At 40.3% G+C, this 18,568-nt stretch overlaps 1 protein-coding gene across 1 annotated transcript in view; it reads right to left on the bottom strand.

The window, feature by feature from the left end:
* GRIN2A (glutamate ionotropic receptor NMDA type subunit 2A) overlaps nt 1-8,392 on the bottom strand; it is a 180,937-nt gene extending 172,545 nt beyond the window's left edge. Inside the window, exons 1-2 of the mRNA XM_059826317.1 lie at nt 8,375-8,392; nt 5,469-5,891 (exon numbers count right to left, since the gene is read on the bottom strand). Coding sequence (XP_059682300.1) covers nt 5,469-5,891; nt 8,375-8,392 — 441 coding nt within the window. The remainder of the gene's footprint in view (nt 1-5,468; nt 5,892-8,374) is intronic.
* Nucleotides 8,393-18,568: the final 10,176 nt, after the last annotated feature.

The following is an 18,568-nucleotide window of genomic DNA, read 5'->3' as shown; positions in this document are numbered from 1 at the left end:
ATTAGTACAGATAGAAGGAAAGTCAAATTCAACTGCTTCTTTAAAAGAAGCAGAAGATGGAAGCACTGGGTGCAATGGAATAGTGCAAGCTACTATACTTAGACCTGCAACACCAGTTACCTGAATACAGGTATTGTTGCATTAAAGCATTTGTTAACTACAGTTTAATCTTCCAGTCTTTGGCAGTACCAACCAAAGGCAAAGTTAGTATCACACTCAGGAGCATAGTGCCATACACATGCTAATATCAGTTATCAGTAAGGGCAGGAATGAAAAGTTACAAAATTTAAGATTTTTCTTCAAAAATACAGGACTGCTTTTACCAGCCAACTGGATGAGCTGGACAGAAATCTACATACCACATATGGAAGACATGCAAATTGGTGAGCACACTCCATGAATTATGATCTACAGAAAAGATTCTACAATAAGAAACAAACCCAACACACCCCCCCCCCCATTCATCACAACAATTTTTAAAGCTTAAAAATTGAAGCACACTTATGCATAGTGCAAATGTGAAGTGTGGCTTTTGAATTTTATTTTTTTTTACTTTTTTATGTGATCACTAGGTTATGAGGACACATGACAAAGGAGTTGCAACATGTGTAGAGGAACCTTAGAGCAGCATAAGTAGTCATATAGGGATAAGGGAGTGTAAATTCTTAGTACCAGAGGCAGGAGTCTGGGTGTGCACTGATCATAGTTACAAGGCTGGGCTTAAAGTTCTGGTTTGCACAAGTGTGGTATGGTTTTTGTATCTCAGGAATGAGGAAAAACAAAGCAATACCTGAAAGTGACAGGTAAGGCAAACATCTGCAAGTATTTCAGCAAAACACTTGAAAAATATCTACCAAAAGAATGAACAAGATTTAAAAAGTACAGTTTCACTCACAAATTATTCTCAAGTTAGATGTCTTAAATATCCCAGCAGCACTATAGGACATGGGGGGCCTGGCAATGAGTTGAAGATGAGTCAGCAGTGCACCCTTCCGGTGATAAAGCCTAAATAAGCTGCATTAGCAGGAGCACAGACAGCTGCTGTGGGGATTATTCCCTTCTTTGGTACTCATGAGGAGGCCACATCTGCAGTCCTCTGTTCAGTTTTGGGTTCCCCTATACAAGACTTCAATATACCCAAGTGAGTCCAAACAACTTGAGTGCAGGAGGTGCAAGAAAAGGCTGAGGGAAACCTTTTCCCCAGAAAAGGGACAGGTAAGGACAGATGTGATTGCAGCTTGCAACTACACAGAGTTGGACTCAGATTTACAGCAAAAGAACAAGAGCTTGTGGTCACAGTACAGAGGAAAATTCTAATGAGCTTAATCAGAATATTTGCATGGTGAGAAAGGTTGAGTACTGGAACAGATTGCCCAGAGAGGCTGTGGTATCTACATCCATGGTGATATTCAAAGCTTTACTGGATGATCTGACTTTGATGTTAGCTCATCATTGAGCTAGGGTTGGGTTAGACAGCTTCCAGTGATCCCTTCTAACCTCAATTGCTCTATGATTCTATGTTTATATTTTAGAGGAGGATGGGGGTAAAAAAGGAAAGCTGAAGGTGGTGGTATAGCAAAAGGAATTTTATACTAAACAATTAAAAATGTTTATGCCAATATTATCAGCAGAAAGAATAATAACGAATGGTAATTTAACTATATATAGTACTTTTTTTGGAAAAGCAAAGATTTATTTTGCATAACATTTTGGAGCTGTTACAAGAAGCATCACTTAAATAGCCCTTCTGGAAAATTACCCTCACCTTTAATGCTATTTGGCTATGCATTATAACTGTCAGTACCTACAACAATAAAATGCATCAAGTTATGTCTTTCTGAAAGATTTCTAATGAGAAGTTAGAAAGATTTAATTCTGCAACATGCAAAAACAGTATAGTTGAAAGACATTAAGTATTCCTGGATGTATTTATAATGTAGGGGGTTTTTCCCCCCACTTGTGAAAGAAACAAGTTTTTATTGTTGCAGAACTAACCATGATGTTCTGTTTTAGATATGTCTGTTTCACCACTTGCTATCATTATAATGATAGTATTTGTGATACTTTTCTAAGTTAAAAACAAAAAGCTCAAGTCAGGAAACAGTTCCTAAGTAAGGTTTGGTTTGAGATCCCTCAAATGTCACATACAAGATAAATAAACAGCCAGTCGGTTTTCAGCATCCTCCAAGGAATGCTGATGCACCGCAGGTTGGCACAGGTGCCCCAGACACAATTCTTATATTGTTTCAGTAGACTGTCCCACATCTGAATATGTTTTAAGTCTGTGGCAGAATTGAGGACCAAAGCCAAGGAGCAGTTCATTGGCAGGAGAGTTCCTACCAACAGCAGGTGATAAAATTGGCTGGAGGCAGAGCATGTGGCACTGTCCAAAGGGTATCTCTACAGCACAGTTGGGATCAGGTAGGTACCACACATCCTCAAGTATCACATTGGTTTATTGGTAGGGTTTTGACAGCAGATGTCAGGTGAAGGCAGATCATCTAGGTTCAGAAAACATTCTAGTTTTGTTAGCTTCACATACCTGTCATTTTCATAGTCTGTATCAAGCAACATATCTCCTCAGCTGGTGCAAACTTTAACCAAACTGAAGCAGAGTACAGCCAGTTGAGTCAATGGAGGCAGCAGTCTAAACTACACACTGTTCACAGCAGATATTCACACAGGGACTCAGTACTTCAAAAGCTCTATGTCCTGCATAATCACTGCATACTCCAAACGTGAGCATATCTTGTAGAAACCTAGAACATGTTTTTCTTTTTAAAGAGATAGCTCTTCTTGTGAGATTCACATTGACATAACATTTATTAGCCATAGAGAATATGGTAAGCCTATCTACCCTGAGTCATTCCAGTAAAGTCTTTAGCAGTATAGAGCATTATAGATGACTTCTCATTTCCATGCCTTCAGTTTAGTTTATGTTTAGGACAGTTAAGCATCACATAAAAACTACCTGTCACAGAATTCAGTGAATTGTTGTGCCACCTTTTGTCAGCTGTGCTTAGTAGACTACAAAAAAGCAGGTACTACACACACATTTTGAAGTAAAAGTCATCTAACACACAGTACTAGCATAATGCCAGAGGGGGAAAATATCTGTTAGAGCCACACAATAAGGACATAAGTGAAATGACCTTATTAGAGTGCCAGAGAACTACATCCACAAGCAGGATTGGGACCAAGCATCTTTTTTACATATCCAACCATCACAGTGTATGAGAAAACAGAAGACTTTAAACACTGATCAGCTTCACAATTTAGGCAACACCCATGTGTTTCAGCTAAAATCCTGACACTGACTTGGAAGACAGATTTTTTTTTTTTACATCTGCAGTCTTCTCCCTCAGAGTTCATCTCCTCTGCCTTTAAAACAGCACTGTGAATTTCACCTTCAACTCCCAGGAATTCATTCCTAAATGAATGGTTAATCGAATGACACATGCAAGTCTCATTACTGCTATGTTCCAAACCCAGTTGGAAGACATTGCACATTGCAAAAGCCAAGTTAAAAGCTAAGGCAATTTTAGTTACAATTCTTTCAGCCCAATTCAAGCTACTGAAGACAGCTCTGTTACATTGTCTTAACACACAGAAGAAAAATTTTGATTTCCCAAATGGAAATCTTAAAAGCCAGGTTTCAGCATGAAAATGTTTTATTAGCAAACTGTGATAACCCCTAAAATCAAAGACAGGAGATGTAATAATGACAATATTAGTATAGAATGAGAACTGTAGTAACTTACTGAGACAAGAAAAATACCATCTATTTCATTTTCTAGAGGCTCCTACATAAAAGTAAAAAAATAGATCTCTATCAGTAACATCTGCTACCAAGTGTTAAGTCAATTCCATAAGGATTTCTGCCAGTGTTTCATCACTCAGCACTGGCTGGGATCTTCAGATGTTCTTATGGCATAGAAAGTTGAGTGAAATATGTATCAATTAAAATTCCTAAATATATATAAAGCCAGCTTTATAAAAGATGGGTAAATTTGTAATCATTTAAAAGCACATGAAAGAACTGCTTCTAACTTGGTCACTGCAATTATATTTAAGATATTAGCATTGACTGTAGTGATCTTTCCAGATAAATCAAGATGTCAAAGCCGTTGTTATAGAATATCTGCTATAATTCAGCACTTATTGTCCTCCCCTTGTGTGACATAAGTTTTAAAGGAAGGCCATTCAAAATACCAAGTCAGATCTCTTACCCAAGCAGAAAGTCTTTCCCAGAGGTAAAAAGTTTTTAAAGTTCAAAGCTGATTCCTCAATTGTAACTAATCATTGCATCTTTCCTGCTTCTTCCCCCCACCCCCCCAAGTTACAAAACAATGTATCTGGACTACTTCATTTTAAGATTTATTCAGAGAGCTCTTAACTATTCAAATATATTCAAAAGCCACTTATAAGGAATAACAATATTTAATTAATAGGAAGCCCTAAAGGGTACAAGTACCAGGAAATAAGTTACAATTAACATTGAAAAGCCTTGTGTGCTGGAAAACCAGCAAATGACTTGCCACACTTAAACTCCCTCTTCAGCTATCCTCTTTTATACCGCAGTGGGAGCTCCTCTTGGACTTTCAGGCCAAGCAGTAATCCATGCCAGAGAGCTTACTTAGTCCTGCACAGTGCTAAGCACCTGTTTCAGAAACAGCAGTGATCCCTTTACAAGATCAATGCTGCAGTGCCAGCAAGGATTTTTTGAAAACTGTTACAATGTTAAGGAACATGAGCTGTGTACATGAGCCACTTTTGTCATTGCACAGTCTCACAGCAGATTCCAGAGAGATGTTTTCCAACAAAGCAATTTGTCATTATCTCCAGAGTTCAGACAACCCCACTGTGGATTTTTCATGAACTGTAGTAGGAAATCAGAAGTATCCTGTTCACAAAAAATCTAATTTAATAAAAACATAGTGAATACAAGCAGTGGTTCAAGTTTGCAAGACTACTTAATTTATAGACCATAGTGGATCACAGAAGTCCAGCTTCATATGATCATCCTATTACTACTGTTGTCCTCAAATACATTCAGGTCTATTGCTTGCTATTCCTTATAAGCACCACAGAATGTCTACTTATAATCTTACATCTTATCCCTGAAATCATTTTACGGATCTACTACTTGAGGTTGTGTTTATAGCCATATGACATATTTGCTAGTATGATTTCTAAACTGATCAGCATTCAGTGTGCCAGAGTAAAATTTCTTTAGGAGTGCCTTTACAATGGACAGGAAGTTGAGTTTCAGGCATGAACCCCTAAATATTTCAGAACATTTGATGAGTGATCAACAGGGACATTGCTCTGAATGTTTTTTTCTTTTTTAAAGTACGGAGAGACAATTTAGAGCACCCTTTTTGAACTGCTTGTAGTAATTATTCACGATAGACACCAACAAAGTGAAGTACATTAGACTAGCAAAAGCTTTTAATAAATTTTCCTACCTTATCTGCCATTATCATGGAGGCCCCACCATGAATTCCAAGAATTGGAATAGAAGTCTGAGATGAAATAAAATCCAAAATCTGAGCTACTGCCTCCTGATCAGTGTCATCTCCAAAAACCACTCCATGGATCTTGGTACCTGACATCAAGTCACAAACATGTGTTATGATGCTCTTAGGGTCAGTCTGGTTCACCAGAAGGGTCACTACATTGACATCAACAGTCAGGTCTGCTGACATTTCCCTGGTCCAGAGAGCTCTGATATCTCTCTCTGTGATAGACTTGGTCCTTCCCAGAATCACTGCAATGTTCAGGATGGGATAACTTTTCTCCGCTCCACAAACAAGATCCAAAGGTGCCAGAAGAGCTTGGAGTACCAGGAGAGCACAGCCAATTTTCCTCATCTTTGCCAGCTTTATCCCCTGTAAAAGAGATCACATTGTATGAAAAAAAGAGAGGAAAAAATATATACCGTGTATCTCCAATGAAGGTTTTAAACAGAAAGATTCTGGACACAGTGCAAGCTTCAGCAGCTTTTTATAATGCACTCTTCACCTTAGTTTCAATTCAAGCCTCTTATATCCCCTCAAAAAGTTGACTTGCCAATGACAGTATTACAACTGGTCTCCTGCAAGTAAGGCAAAAAATGTAGCACAAGTTCAGAGGACAGACCCGTTAAAATTCTTCCTGGATGGCCAACAAAATTTAAATGACTGACATAATTAAAAAGACATTATCATCCTTCTCTTTAACCTTGCCATCCTAAAACAGGTAAAATACAGAAATAAGTTTTCCTTTGTCCTGAACATATATTTAAAATTTAGTTACAGTCTAACAGGAAGAAGTGCTTTAGCTCAAAATGACAGAAGCAAGGCAGAGGTCTGCTGGAAAATCCAGTCTATATACCCTATACATCTCACAGCATTTCTTCTAGACAGCTGCTGCTCAAGTGCAGTCTACTGCATTTCTGGAACAGGTTCAGGAGCACAATATTCTATCTTAATTCTTCTCCCTCCTCTTACACAGGATTCACTTGAGCATCTCAGAACCGCTGATCTCAAACACAAAGTCGTTACTGGTGTTGAAGGGAAGGGTGTTCCCTAAATAAGCATCACTGCATTGGCTTACTTCATGTCTTGACTGAATCTTCATAGGGGGCTGAATATAGACAGAGTGGGACGGGAAGAGAGATGAGCCATAGAATTGATCTGAACTACCTGAAGGAGGGAGAAGAGGGAAAGCAGGTCTGACTCTACAAGATCTCCCTCTGTTTCTGTGCCTCGGGGGATTTCCACCCCCGTAACTGGCTCTCTGCTAGCTGCAAGAAGGGAGTCCCTGTGCCACATAAAGCCAAGCTTGTTGCAAAGCGTCACACAGAAAACACTGCAGGGCTGTCCAATCAGGGGTGGCATTTTTCAGATCTCCCCTCTCATCCTGCCAGCCCTATCTCCATCAGAGTCATCTGCTGCTGAAACACACACCAAGACAAGGGCTTGCTGTATCATCACCTCCTTTCGGGGCAGACAAGGCGATGAGCACTTGGGAGACCATTTAACTGCAAATCAGTGCCACTGTGCTTCCTAAGTCATTGCACTGCGGGCCAGATTCCCACCGCTGCAGCACCAGAGGTAGCACGGGAAGCGGTGGAAAAAAAACAAACCTAAACGCCCGTAGAGGCGAAGCCGCCTCAGCTTCCTTCAGATGCCAGGAAATAATAATTACCATAATAAACACCACGCACCCCACCCCTCTTCCCCCGCAACGGGCGCAGTTCGCTCCCCGTAACTAACTGCACCGCACCGGGGAGCGCCCCGGCTCCCCCGGCCGCGGCGGTCGGCGGCGCCCCCTGGCGGCCACGGGGCGCCGTCCCACGTACCCAGCGCCTCAGGAGACGGAGCGGCGGCGGGAGCCGGTGGTGCCGGTGCTGGTGGTGCCGGTGCTGGTGCAGGGCATGCCGCGGCCGCGGGCATGTCGCGCCCCTCGGTGCCCGGGCTCAGGGGCGGCCTCCGCGCCGCTGGCCGCACGCGTGATCCCCGCCGCAGCCTGAGAGCGACATGGCATCCCGGGAGGGCAGCTACGCCGACAGGGAGACAGGCAAAGGAGGGCTGGACGCGGGGGGGACGGGACAACGAGGGGGAGAAGAAGAGACGATGAAAAGCCGTTAGTCAGGTTGCAGATCTGACAGGGGAAAAAAACCACATCTCAATTTCATGTGGCATGTGAACCGAAATAAAGTGACTAGACTCAAAAGTTCCCCCCTCCCCAATAAAAATAATTTAAGCTCTTTCCTAACGGCAGCGCCCATGAGCCCGCAGCCGTCCGGGAAGTGTCCCTCATCCTATCCAGGTCAGGAAAATCCCGGGGTCCCAACTGCCCGTTTGCTTCCAAGAGAAACACACGGGTTTGAGCTCTAAGGGAAGAGACATCCAACCTGGAAAGAGCAGCTAGAAGCAAACCGATTCACATGATCAAGGGCAGGAGTTTTCTTGACAGGTTCAAAACAATCATAATCTGGAAAACAGTTAAATCTGTGCGGCATAAAGCTCTTTTTGATCTTGTAACGAAACAGATTCACTCTCAATTTATCATAAACAAACCCAGGGAGAGACACTCTAGCAGATCCCTCCACGAAAAGCTCGGATTGCTTGGATTTTTCATTCACTATTTCCAGTAAATATGTATAAAGGTACTTCTGCGGGCAACCCCCGTTAATGTAGGACGCCGGCGCGCCCGGCAAAGGCAACCGGCATTCCCCAACCGGTCCTCGATGCTGACTGGAAACTAAGAGCCAAGCATCAAACCGCCAGAGCCGGCAACGCTGCCATCCCTGCGCGGCGCCCGGTGCCTCCGAGCCCGTTCCAACTACTAGGCGCGTATTAGTGCTCGCCAGAAAGGCAATACTTACTGCATTCTCCCTCCACATACTTCCAGTTTTAAGATCCTCAAAGTCATTTCAGTAGATTCCTTTGCAAACAACGAAGTGGAGAAGAGGTCCCTTAATGCCTGGATTTCATCCTGCAACTTGTTCCCACCGCAGTAAATACAAGCCCGGCAGCTCTTTATCGCTTGCAATCCCGCATGATCAAGTTTTAGCGGAGCCATTGCAACTGAGATTTGCTCCTCACTTTTAGCAGAAGGCATTTAAGCGTCTTCATCGTTTGTCCTTCTTCCTCTCCTTTTTTTGCTGTTTAAAGGGCAATTGCAATATTGCTGCAGCAGCTCCCCAGGACGGCAGCCTCAGAGCCCCCGCGCTCCTCTCAGCTTCTTGGAAGCGGCGGGGACTGGCAGCGCCGGTTCCTGAAGGTGCGGCGGGAACCACCCGGCGGCCGCCGCGCGGGGGCCGCCTGCGCGCCGCTGCGGGCTGCGCGCCGGTCCGCTCCGCTCGCTCCGCTCCTCCGCCCCCGGCACCGCCGCCCTTGCAGGGGCGAAGCTCACGGGCGCCTTGTCAGACCCAGACCAATCGCGGCTACTTTGAAGGCTGCCCCCCACCCCGTTCTGCTTCCACAAGCACCAGCGAATGAGTCAGACCCAGGGGGAGGGGGTGTCAGATCTGGGGGAACAGTGCAAACACCAGGTTTGGGGCAGAAGAGTGGCAAACTTGAGCACTCTTCCCACGTTAACAGCCCCAGCGAAAGGTTGGTAGTCCGGGAAACCCCTGAGTGTTCTCCTCTCCCTTGACGCAGGGGCTGTCAGAAATCCCTGCCATGGCTCAGGGGAATGAATGTGGAACAGCAGCTTCCACTCTAAAAGCAGCCCTAAATGCTCCGGACCACAGCCAAATATCACAAAAATGATCTGTAGAAGTTGGGTGCATCTGGGCATCCCTGCTGCTCCATCCCCCACTCAACATCCCCCATTTCAAAGCATTGTACCCATTTCTCTATCTCCCACTCATCCAGCACAGCCCTGGTGTCAGACCCACCCTGCTGTTGAGCAGCTCCTTCCTCCTTGCCCACACCACCACCTTCCTCCACTGCACACTACAGCACCTGCTCCCTTGCTCTTCTGCTTTCCCCTTTCCACCATCCTGCTCCAGCTGCCACAACTTGTTTTCGAACAAATGAATATTCCAGCTAACTACCAGATAGGTAATGTCCCCTTTTGTTCTCAATCCTTTACAATCGTATGTATTTCTGCACTAAATACTTCAGAGTAAAGCCAATTCACACATTTTGGCAGACCCACTCAACAAGGCACCTAAGCCAGAGGGAAACCTTTGGGTTCAAATAACAATGCCAAGCGTCCACTCACTGAAGTTTGCTTTTCACCACATTAAGACACAGAATACTGAGAACTCGCTCCCAAAGACATTTAACAATGCATCAGCTTTACTGCTCTTTACAGTCTCTTCATGAAATTCCCCAACAGGTCTATGCCTTCTTTTCCTTTGAAAGATCTCATCTCCTAACTTATTTAGAGATTACTTCCTTAGACATTGCATTAGTCTTTCTAAGCAAAGCAATTAAGCAGCTACAACTGTGCCTTTTTATTAAAGTTTGATATTTTAATGCATCGTTGCATTTCACCCTTGATGCACACTTTTCTCCTGTAAATATTACAGCGCTGTTTGTCACAGTTACTGGAGATGAGGCTGCATCTCCATCCTTGTGTAAGGGTTATTTCGGTGTTATCATTCAGTAGATTTCTCGAAACCAGGGATTCAAGATACTCAAATGCAAGTGGAATTCACAATGGCAAGAAAAATGTGGCTCTAACATTAGCATATTTTTAAAATGTTAAAGGTGACATGGTATCTTTGGAAAATACTTAGTATACAATATGCCATGTACAATATATTGACTGAACATAATGGTTTTAAAGACCAATACAAGAAATAGCCAAGTTTTCAAACTTAGGAGCTATACGATTTTTGCTAGTCTAAATTGAGACACACTTTAACATTACTTCAAATATCTTTCCTCAATGACTCTTATAAAAGTGTGAAATATCACATTAAATTAGTCTGAATTCATTTACAAATTAGAATTAAAATAAAACATATTATTAAAAGTTTGCCCAAACACATTGGGACCAATCTTGGCCGTCCATATGCAGTCTTCCCAAAAGCCTCAAATTCAAGAAGATCACTGCCTACAGAGTTGAATAAATGCTGCAAAATTAGACTGCTATTTTAATAGACAACAATAGTCCATTTCTAGCTATATTTGTGCAGTTTAATTTAAGATTAAAAAGCTGCAAACATGGAAAGAAATCAACTTCACTCAGCAGAAACAAGAAAACAAAAATTGCATTTAAGTGTCTTTAACTCACCCTTGTAATTTGTGTGTGAAAAGGGGACACTTACTTCAAAAGCAGTGTAACAAACACTGACATCCCCACACTTGGGAGACTAAGTTACAAATTTAATATTTTCCTGGAGAACATGAAATTTACGCACTAGCCTAAAAGAAGCTACAACATAACTTGAAGTTTGGAATCCTGCTCTTCCGAGGGTATTTTCCAGCTGGGGTTCCCCTTCCTCCTGCCTGCTACATAAACCCATAGTTAAAGATCAGAAATTCTCTTACTCAGTCCCTTCCAAAGCAATATTACATTACAAAAAGTTTTCCCTTTTCTGAAAACTACCTGTCGCAGAGTACTCTTGTCAACAGAAACAAGCAGCCAAATTACCAGGTACAAGGAATGTTTCCAAAGGAGGCAGAGACAGTGGGGCCTCATGGTCTGGTACAAGACAGATTTCCATCTCTGTTGCTGACTCATTTGCTTTACTTTACCAGCTGTAAAAGGCTTACCTCCCATGTTAGACAGCTAAATTAAAAGCCAGCTTTAACCCCCAGATTCAGGAAAAGAACTCCATTTTCCTCTTGCTCTTAGGAAGAGTGCTGTTAAGGTAAGTACAATCACCCTTTTTAAAAATAATTTGTTCTTACGCAATGACACCAGAGTTAACCAAGAAAAATACTTCAACACATTAGATGTCAAATTATTGCCACTCTATTTTCAATAGAGGTAGTCTTCGTTGCATAAGTTTAAGCCATGATTCAAGAGATCTCCAAAACAAATTGCAGATCTACTCAGTAATCCTTGCTACATGGAAACACAATTACACAAGACTTCATATATTTTGTGAAACAAAATAGTAATGAGAGATTACGTGTAACTGGCTAGGTTAAGGGAGAGAGGCTTACTTAGAATTCATCCAAACTTTTAAAATGTTTCTAGTTCCAGCAATAAACTCCTCTTACACTTAGGTAATATTGCTGTAACCAGTAACAATATATTTGCATGCATTTTGTCTGCCACATCTCAATTTCATCAACCCTGAGAAAACTCTCCAGCAAGAATCAAAAGCAACATTGATGCAAAGTCATTTTTCAGTATCACACAGGATCAAGTCTGAAATGAAACCACCTGACTCAACAAAAACTTAATGCATAGCAAACAAGTATACAGTAACATTAACTTACTCTTGGAGAGGAGCAAAGCTACATACATGGTAAATGAACTCAAAGTAAAAATGCTAAAGAACTCAATTGTTTTCAAACTTACTAAAACATTTGGTCACAGATGGCCCTCTTATTGAAAACTGGCTTAGCTCCTCATTTGGCAGTGTCCTTTCTTGCACAATTTACCAAGTCATGCATGAAATGATGGCCTTAAGCTACTTTCAGTTTTGCAAAGGACATGAGCTGGCTGCCACAGAAAAAAGGAGGCAACATCACTGAATGGAGCTTGAGGCTGTTGGAGTACTTCAGCTTCTCTGCAAACAATCCCCAGCAGGGAAAGAACACCGCCAGAGTTCCTCCTTCCCACCTCACCACTGATTAGAGTTATTCAAGATGCACCAGGATTGTCTTTGCCTCTGTTGTAATCAATTTCCCATATGAAATTAATCTTCAACTTTATTTCCAAACTCTGCTACACAGTTCCCAAGAGAAATTCTCTTTCTCTGTGAAATCACTGAATTAGTCAAATCTAACTCTGAGAGTCAAGCCGGAATTTCATCATGAACTCTGTACTTTAAAGCTGCTCTATTAACAAAGAAATCTGTGTCACAGCAATGTGGTCTGGTGAAGACTGTGTCAGTAACAATCCCATTCACATTCAGCTGCCAGTACAAGGTCTGGGCTTCAGGGAATCAAATCAAGTATAAATACCTAGTTTAAGACTGCTTCTCTTCCCTCCCTGCTCTCCCCCAATCAGAAATTGGGAAATATCAGTGTATTTCTAGGAACACCCAAGAAAACACTAGACCACTGCATAGCCAGTACAGTTTGTTCATTAATACCTAGAACAGTAGAGCAATCAAAAATGCCCTTATTTAAGACCAAATTATGATCTCTTAATCCTCACTGAATTCAGTAGAAGTAACAAGCCTTTATGAATCAGAATTTTTTAAAATGCTATTTCAAGTCTTCTTTTCACTCACTGCCTGAACCATACAAATCTGTCTCTTCTGTATCTATTTCTGGACAGCATGGTGGGCCTCCTAGCCGAGTAGCTACTAACTTGTACCGGTCTATCTAAAGGATGCTCAGATTCTTCAAGTGTATAATGACCGGAGTAGGTTTGCTCTTGCCTTACATGGAACATTTGTATCTCCACATTTGAGATGGTCTACATTTATCCAGATTTCATATACCTAAAAAAGTCCTCATGTGTATAGCAGATGTATATTTTCAAAAGTTTTACCACATTTTTTTTTTTAAGTCAGAGATGACTACTTTTGATCTTTTGAGGAAGCAATAGATAGTTCTGAAGCCTAGCCCCTTGAATAAGTACACATGTATTAGGTATTCAAGGGGTTGGACAGACTTGTTAGGTTTGAAAATATTAATCAGAAAAATACCTTATGAATCTTGAAGACAGGTGAGCTACTAGGCTTCCCAATATTAGTATTACTTGTAAAACAAACTTTCATGGAATATCCTGAAGTTATTTCACTTAAAATTTCATTCAACATAAAGAAAATTACTACTTGTGACTGGTAAGAGACAGCAGTGACCTCTCACACATTGTCCATTGGTGGTACTTGTTTGCTAAAAGAAAGCTGTACTGAGTGGGAAGCACCAAGATGCCTACACTGCATCTGCTTCTCAGTGCTTCAGTAAGCAAATTTTTTGCTTAAGAGTTGAGACTTTTCTAAATCCAGAAAAATCAAATTTAGTAAAGGTCAATGGAAGCTTCTTATCAACACGAAGTTACCTCAGCTCTAGCTGGAAGATATTTAAGATGAGTAGTATTTTGCTCCTTGCATCCAACTCATTTCTTGCTTGTAGGCACTAGCTCTATTAAAACTAGGTGCTAAAGGCTTTGAGACCATCTGAGCCAGCAGGAATAGATCCAAGATAGAAAAATCCCCCTTGGACTTAAGTTACAGTTCCACATGATGAGTCAGAGCCTTCTGTTACCTATTTCTGCCATACATGTTACTGGCTTTTGTTCATATACAGGAATGCTATTGAGCCACTTGAATATTAGCTTTCTTTAAAGTGCAATTGTCATCGTTCATCTAGGTTTTGCATTTAGTCTGCTTTTACTCCAGTCTAAGCAATCCCACTCCTTGCCTCCTATCAAAACAAAGCCTCTTGCTTTTCCCTGCCCAAGGAGAATTCTGGGCTGCAGTGCTCTCTACACTGTGATTATTAGTAGATCAAACTAGTTTCATTCTATTGCATTTCCAAACCTTGCATGGCTTATTTGTTCTTACCACCAGCGAGATTAAGGCAAAGGGTGTTTGAATATATCATTTAAGCCATCTGTCTCCTACTTGAAATGCAGTCTTAGCTTACCCAGATGACCAAATTTCTAGGAACTGATATTCAAATCAATTATTCCTATAGTTCTGGAATCTCCCCACAAAAAAGCAAATGCTATTTCACCTACCTTAAACTTTTGTCTTACTGACAATAGCTCTTAAGCCTGAAAGAACTGGCTTCTGCTTCTTACGGCAGGGAGGTCAAGTTGGGTGGAAGAAAGGATTCAAGGAATTTTTTCAGGCTGCTAGAAATACAGGAATTGTTTGCTCTCTTGCCTACCTACAACGTAAGTCATAGAATTAGCCCTTAGGAGAGACATGGCTTCTGCTTGTGGTGGTTTCTGTACTGTCAGAAGTTACAGGTTTAAATAAGCATTCTCCCAGAAAAGTTACTGTTGACAATCTTATTCCTTCCTCCTCCCCTGCCCTAAGGGGACAAAAGAAAGTAATTAATTCCTGTATGAATTCTGTAAAGAGAGGTCAAGGACTGTACAGGCTCATTTCTAGCTTTTATACTTTATTACTCCTAAACCTCAAAGATCACATTATTGCTTTAAACATTTGACTGGAGATGGGAAGCTCCTAGTTCTCCAGGTGTCACGCAGTACAGTTCGATGTTGCTTTGAAAAGGAAATAGAGTTCAAAGGTTGAGATTTATGTGAATCCTATACTTGGAAGCCTCAGTTACACCAGGGAGGATACTGCTGACTGCAGACTTTGCTTGCAATATGGCTACAATTGGATCTTTCCAAGCTGGTTCAGTGTTCAAGACAGCTGTGTTCATGTTCAGTGATGTAAGTCACTTAAAGATTTGTGTTGTTTTCATATTTGAACACAGATGCCCAAATGCCTTTTATATTTAAAATACATATAGGTGCATCCTTTCTGGTAACTTTTGATAGCCATTAAGAAATACAGAAACTGAAAGAAAAACAAAAGAAACTTTTCCAAATAAGGACCCTTCTATGATTTACTGGAATGACTTCATGATCATGACCTCATTGTAGCAACTTAATGCTTATATTACTGACATTCTTTAAATTGAGCTCAACTGCTCTTGGAAATACTATCTGCTAAACAATAGCACCAATATATCAAGACAAGTAGTAAACCTCTAAACTTATAAGATATATTCAAGTATGTACTCAAGTATGTTTTGAACTGTAGATATCCTCAGTTTTCTTTTAACTGACCATCTGTAAACTATGCACACATTCAATGACATTAACATACACACAGGGTTGGTGTTTTTCTTTAAGCAACAATTGTGTATGTGGAATCATCTAGACAAATGCAAACATCTGAAGGTATTTCACCAACCTATTGAAAAAATTGGTCCAGACCCACTTCCTGGAATTAATATACAATTGCTTAATTTTTAAGCTAATTAACTGTAATCTCGCTTGGCAGACAGTTGTATGCTATCTACTTTCACACAACTATTTCTGTTCCCACCAGTCCTTTCTATAACAGATTCCAAAATAACTGTGATTATGTAGGAACAAGAATATTTTCTAGTTTAAGCCTGCCAGATCTTGTCTTTCATCTGCAAAAAAGTCAGATTACTTGCTTTCTTGATTTTAGCCAGAAAGATAAAATGCTGGAAGACAATAACCGAAGAGATAAGACTTTCTTTTTAGACCTTCTTGATAAGTGGGAAACAATGGGCTTTTCCAAGGTACAGAACAATGGGCAAGGGTTCATGAGCTACTCCATCTGTATTTACCATGTATTGTGTTTATCTTTACATACTTTATTATACTCCCACAAAATCCACAGAATATGTGAGTATTTGCAGGAGAAACAGCATGTCCTTCTGCAGTATCCCAAGTTAAAGATACATAATATGAAACAGCTATATTCTTTGAGAAATTTCAAAACACATTTTGTTTATATTGACTCCTATGCAAGTATTAAATAACTGCTTGACCTCACTGATCTCACTGTTATCCTAGTCCATCACAGATTTATTCCATGGTTCCAAGTTATCCTTGATGCAAGTCTGAAAACTTTAAACAATTTTTTACCAATGGACTTTTCATCTTCACTGGTTACCAACATTCATCCCTGAAGGCAGATGTAAGAGCTGTTCATGCTAGACGAACACTTCAAGGTTCAAAAATAAAATTAAAGATAGGCTACATGTTTAGTCTTTGCAGATTTTCCAGCCTTCATTTTTACCCCAGTTGAACAAAATGATCTTTTTAATAACACTAATTTCTAGACTGGCTGTTCACTCCAGGAGTGAATTATAAAGTTGAGGGAGGAATTTTTCTTCAATAATCCCATTTGGGGGATGGGATGAAGACATCTTAATTCTCTGAAGTAGGAGTTGGCTTAGTTTTTAAACAGGAGGCATGGAGTGAAGTTTAAGCGATTAACTTTAATCCTTCATTATTATGAAAATGTCTTCCTACCATTAACAAAGTTTTGTTTGGTGTCTTACCTTCTTCAAACCTTCATCAGCTCCACTAGCCATCAGCATGTATACATACATAAGGACAGATTTACAGATGTTCATCTTGGTCATCTAAGGACATCTGTTTCACTTACTCAAGTTGCTTTGCCCTCGCTAACATTATGGCATTTCAAACATGCTTACACTTGACATAATTCCACAGGATTGACAATCCTGAGAGCTTTGATGTTTGGCATAGCCAGTTCCTCCAGATTTAGTGTCATTAAGAGATCACCACCATCAATTACACAGGCACTCAGGAAGTCAAAGATAGTACTTAAGAGCAATGTTATTGAAGAGAATGCAGGAGGACAGCCAAACACTTTTCAGAATATAAGTTTAATATCAGTGACAAAACAAAGTTCAAAGTTAACAGGGAGAATACTGTTTTGATATGCTTTCTAATGTAAACCAAGCATCCTGTTTTTTATCTACTACCATTCCAAGTGATACACTTTCACCCTTCCCTTCATCAGCTGCCTTACTCAATTTCCATTTAGATTATGCCAAATAAATACAAAAATGTTATAAACATCTCACTAGTATCTTGCACTGTAACTTCAAACCACTGTCACTTCTTGCCACACTGAAGCAGTGCCTCAAACCTGCACTTTCTCTCTGGTTTCTTGTTCTTCAGAGGATTATTAGCTCTTAGATCTTAACTACTCTACAAAGTGAATATCATCTGTATCTGTAGAAGGAGAACCAAAATTAGACTCAAATTTAAAAGAGTACAACCTTCCACTGATTCCTCCACACACCTTATTAACAAGTACATTAGTTAAAAGAAGCAATGAAAACCTGAAGACCATCTGACTATCTTTGTGCAATAAGTCACCTTCCCAGAGCGAGGTAAGAGATTTGCCTTCTACTACATTTCCTTTTTTAATGTCTGGGGTAAGTTTGAAAAAATCAAAAAACAGAGCAATATATACGACAATATGGAACACCAATAATTATCATACAATTGAATAAGAAAGTAACTAAGAAAACATTTTCCCTTCAGGAAAAAAAGTACAATTTCAACCCAAAAGAGCTGTCCTCCACAAATCTTAGTGGGGCATATTCTGAAGAAAAAATCTACTCAGCTATCCTTTTAATGACAGAGGATTTTGATTCCTTAAGAGATCACCTAAATAATCCATATACAAAGCTGCTACACATTTACTATTTCAATACACCTTTTGATGCACACCATACAGTATAATGTATATATTGTAAATATATCACATCAGGCAAGATTGCTTAATAACTTTGACAATTTTTCCTTTCCCCAATCATAATAGGTCCATGAAGGTTTAGTACTTTCAATACATATATACCTTTGCATATATACCTTTTATATTTCTTTCTTATAAGCTTTGAGACAATCTGATTCTTACCTTGATTTAATTATGTTTCATCTGTGAATTGTTAGCTCACTGCAGTGGCACAGTGGCAGGTCCAATGCCTTCACAGGTACAATAGCACTTTTGTAAACAAAGTGTATTTTGCTCCCTGGAGTTCAATTAACTGCTGAGTTAAACCTCATCTCAAGATGATCAATTAAGGCACATAGACTGCTGAGATAGAAGAGCATGGGCAGGAATAAAACTCAGTTTCTAGGGATAAGTGAAGAGTATTTTCTCATTCTGACTGTTTTACAAAGAGGTTAATTTTGTAAGTATGAAGAATAAACACACACTTGATCTGACAAACTAGCACACATCCAGAACCTTTGATTTTATATATAGATCCATAAAAGACACTAGCTTATGATAGAAGGAAGCATTACGTCAAAATTGTAACTGAACTTATAAACATAATAGTATGAAGCACTCAGTTTCTAGAAGAGAGCCTAAAAAGGTAAATAATTTCTTCTCCAAAGGGCAAGTGATTAACCCTCTGTAAACCCAGTAGGTATTTTACTGAGAAACTGCACC

The sequence above is a fragment of the Gavia stellata genome, chromosome 18 (genome assembly GCF_030936135.1).
Source record: "Gavia stellata isolate bGavSte3 chromosome 18, bGavSte3.hap2, whole genome shotgun sequence".
Taxonomy (NCBI): Eukaryota; Metazoa; Chordata; class Aves; order Gaviiformes; family Gaviidae; genus Gavia; species Gavia stellata.
The sequence above is the reverse complement of the archived record's forward strand: the minus strand, read 5'-3'. Positions and strand labels throughout refer to the sequence as shown.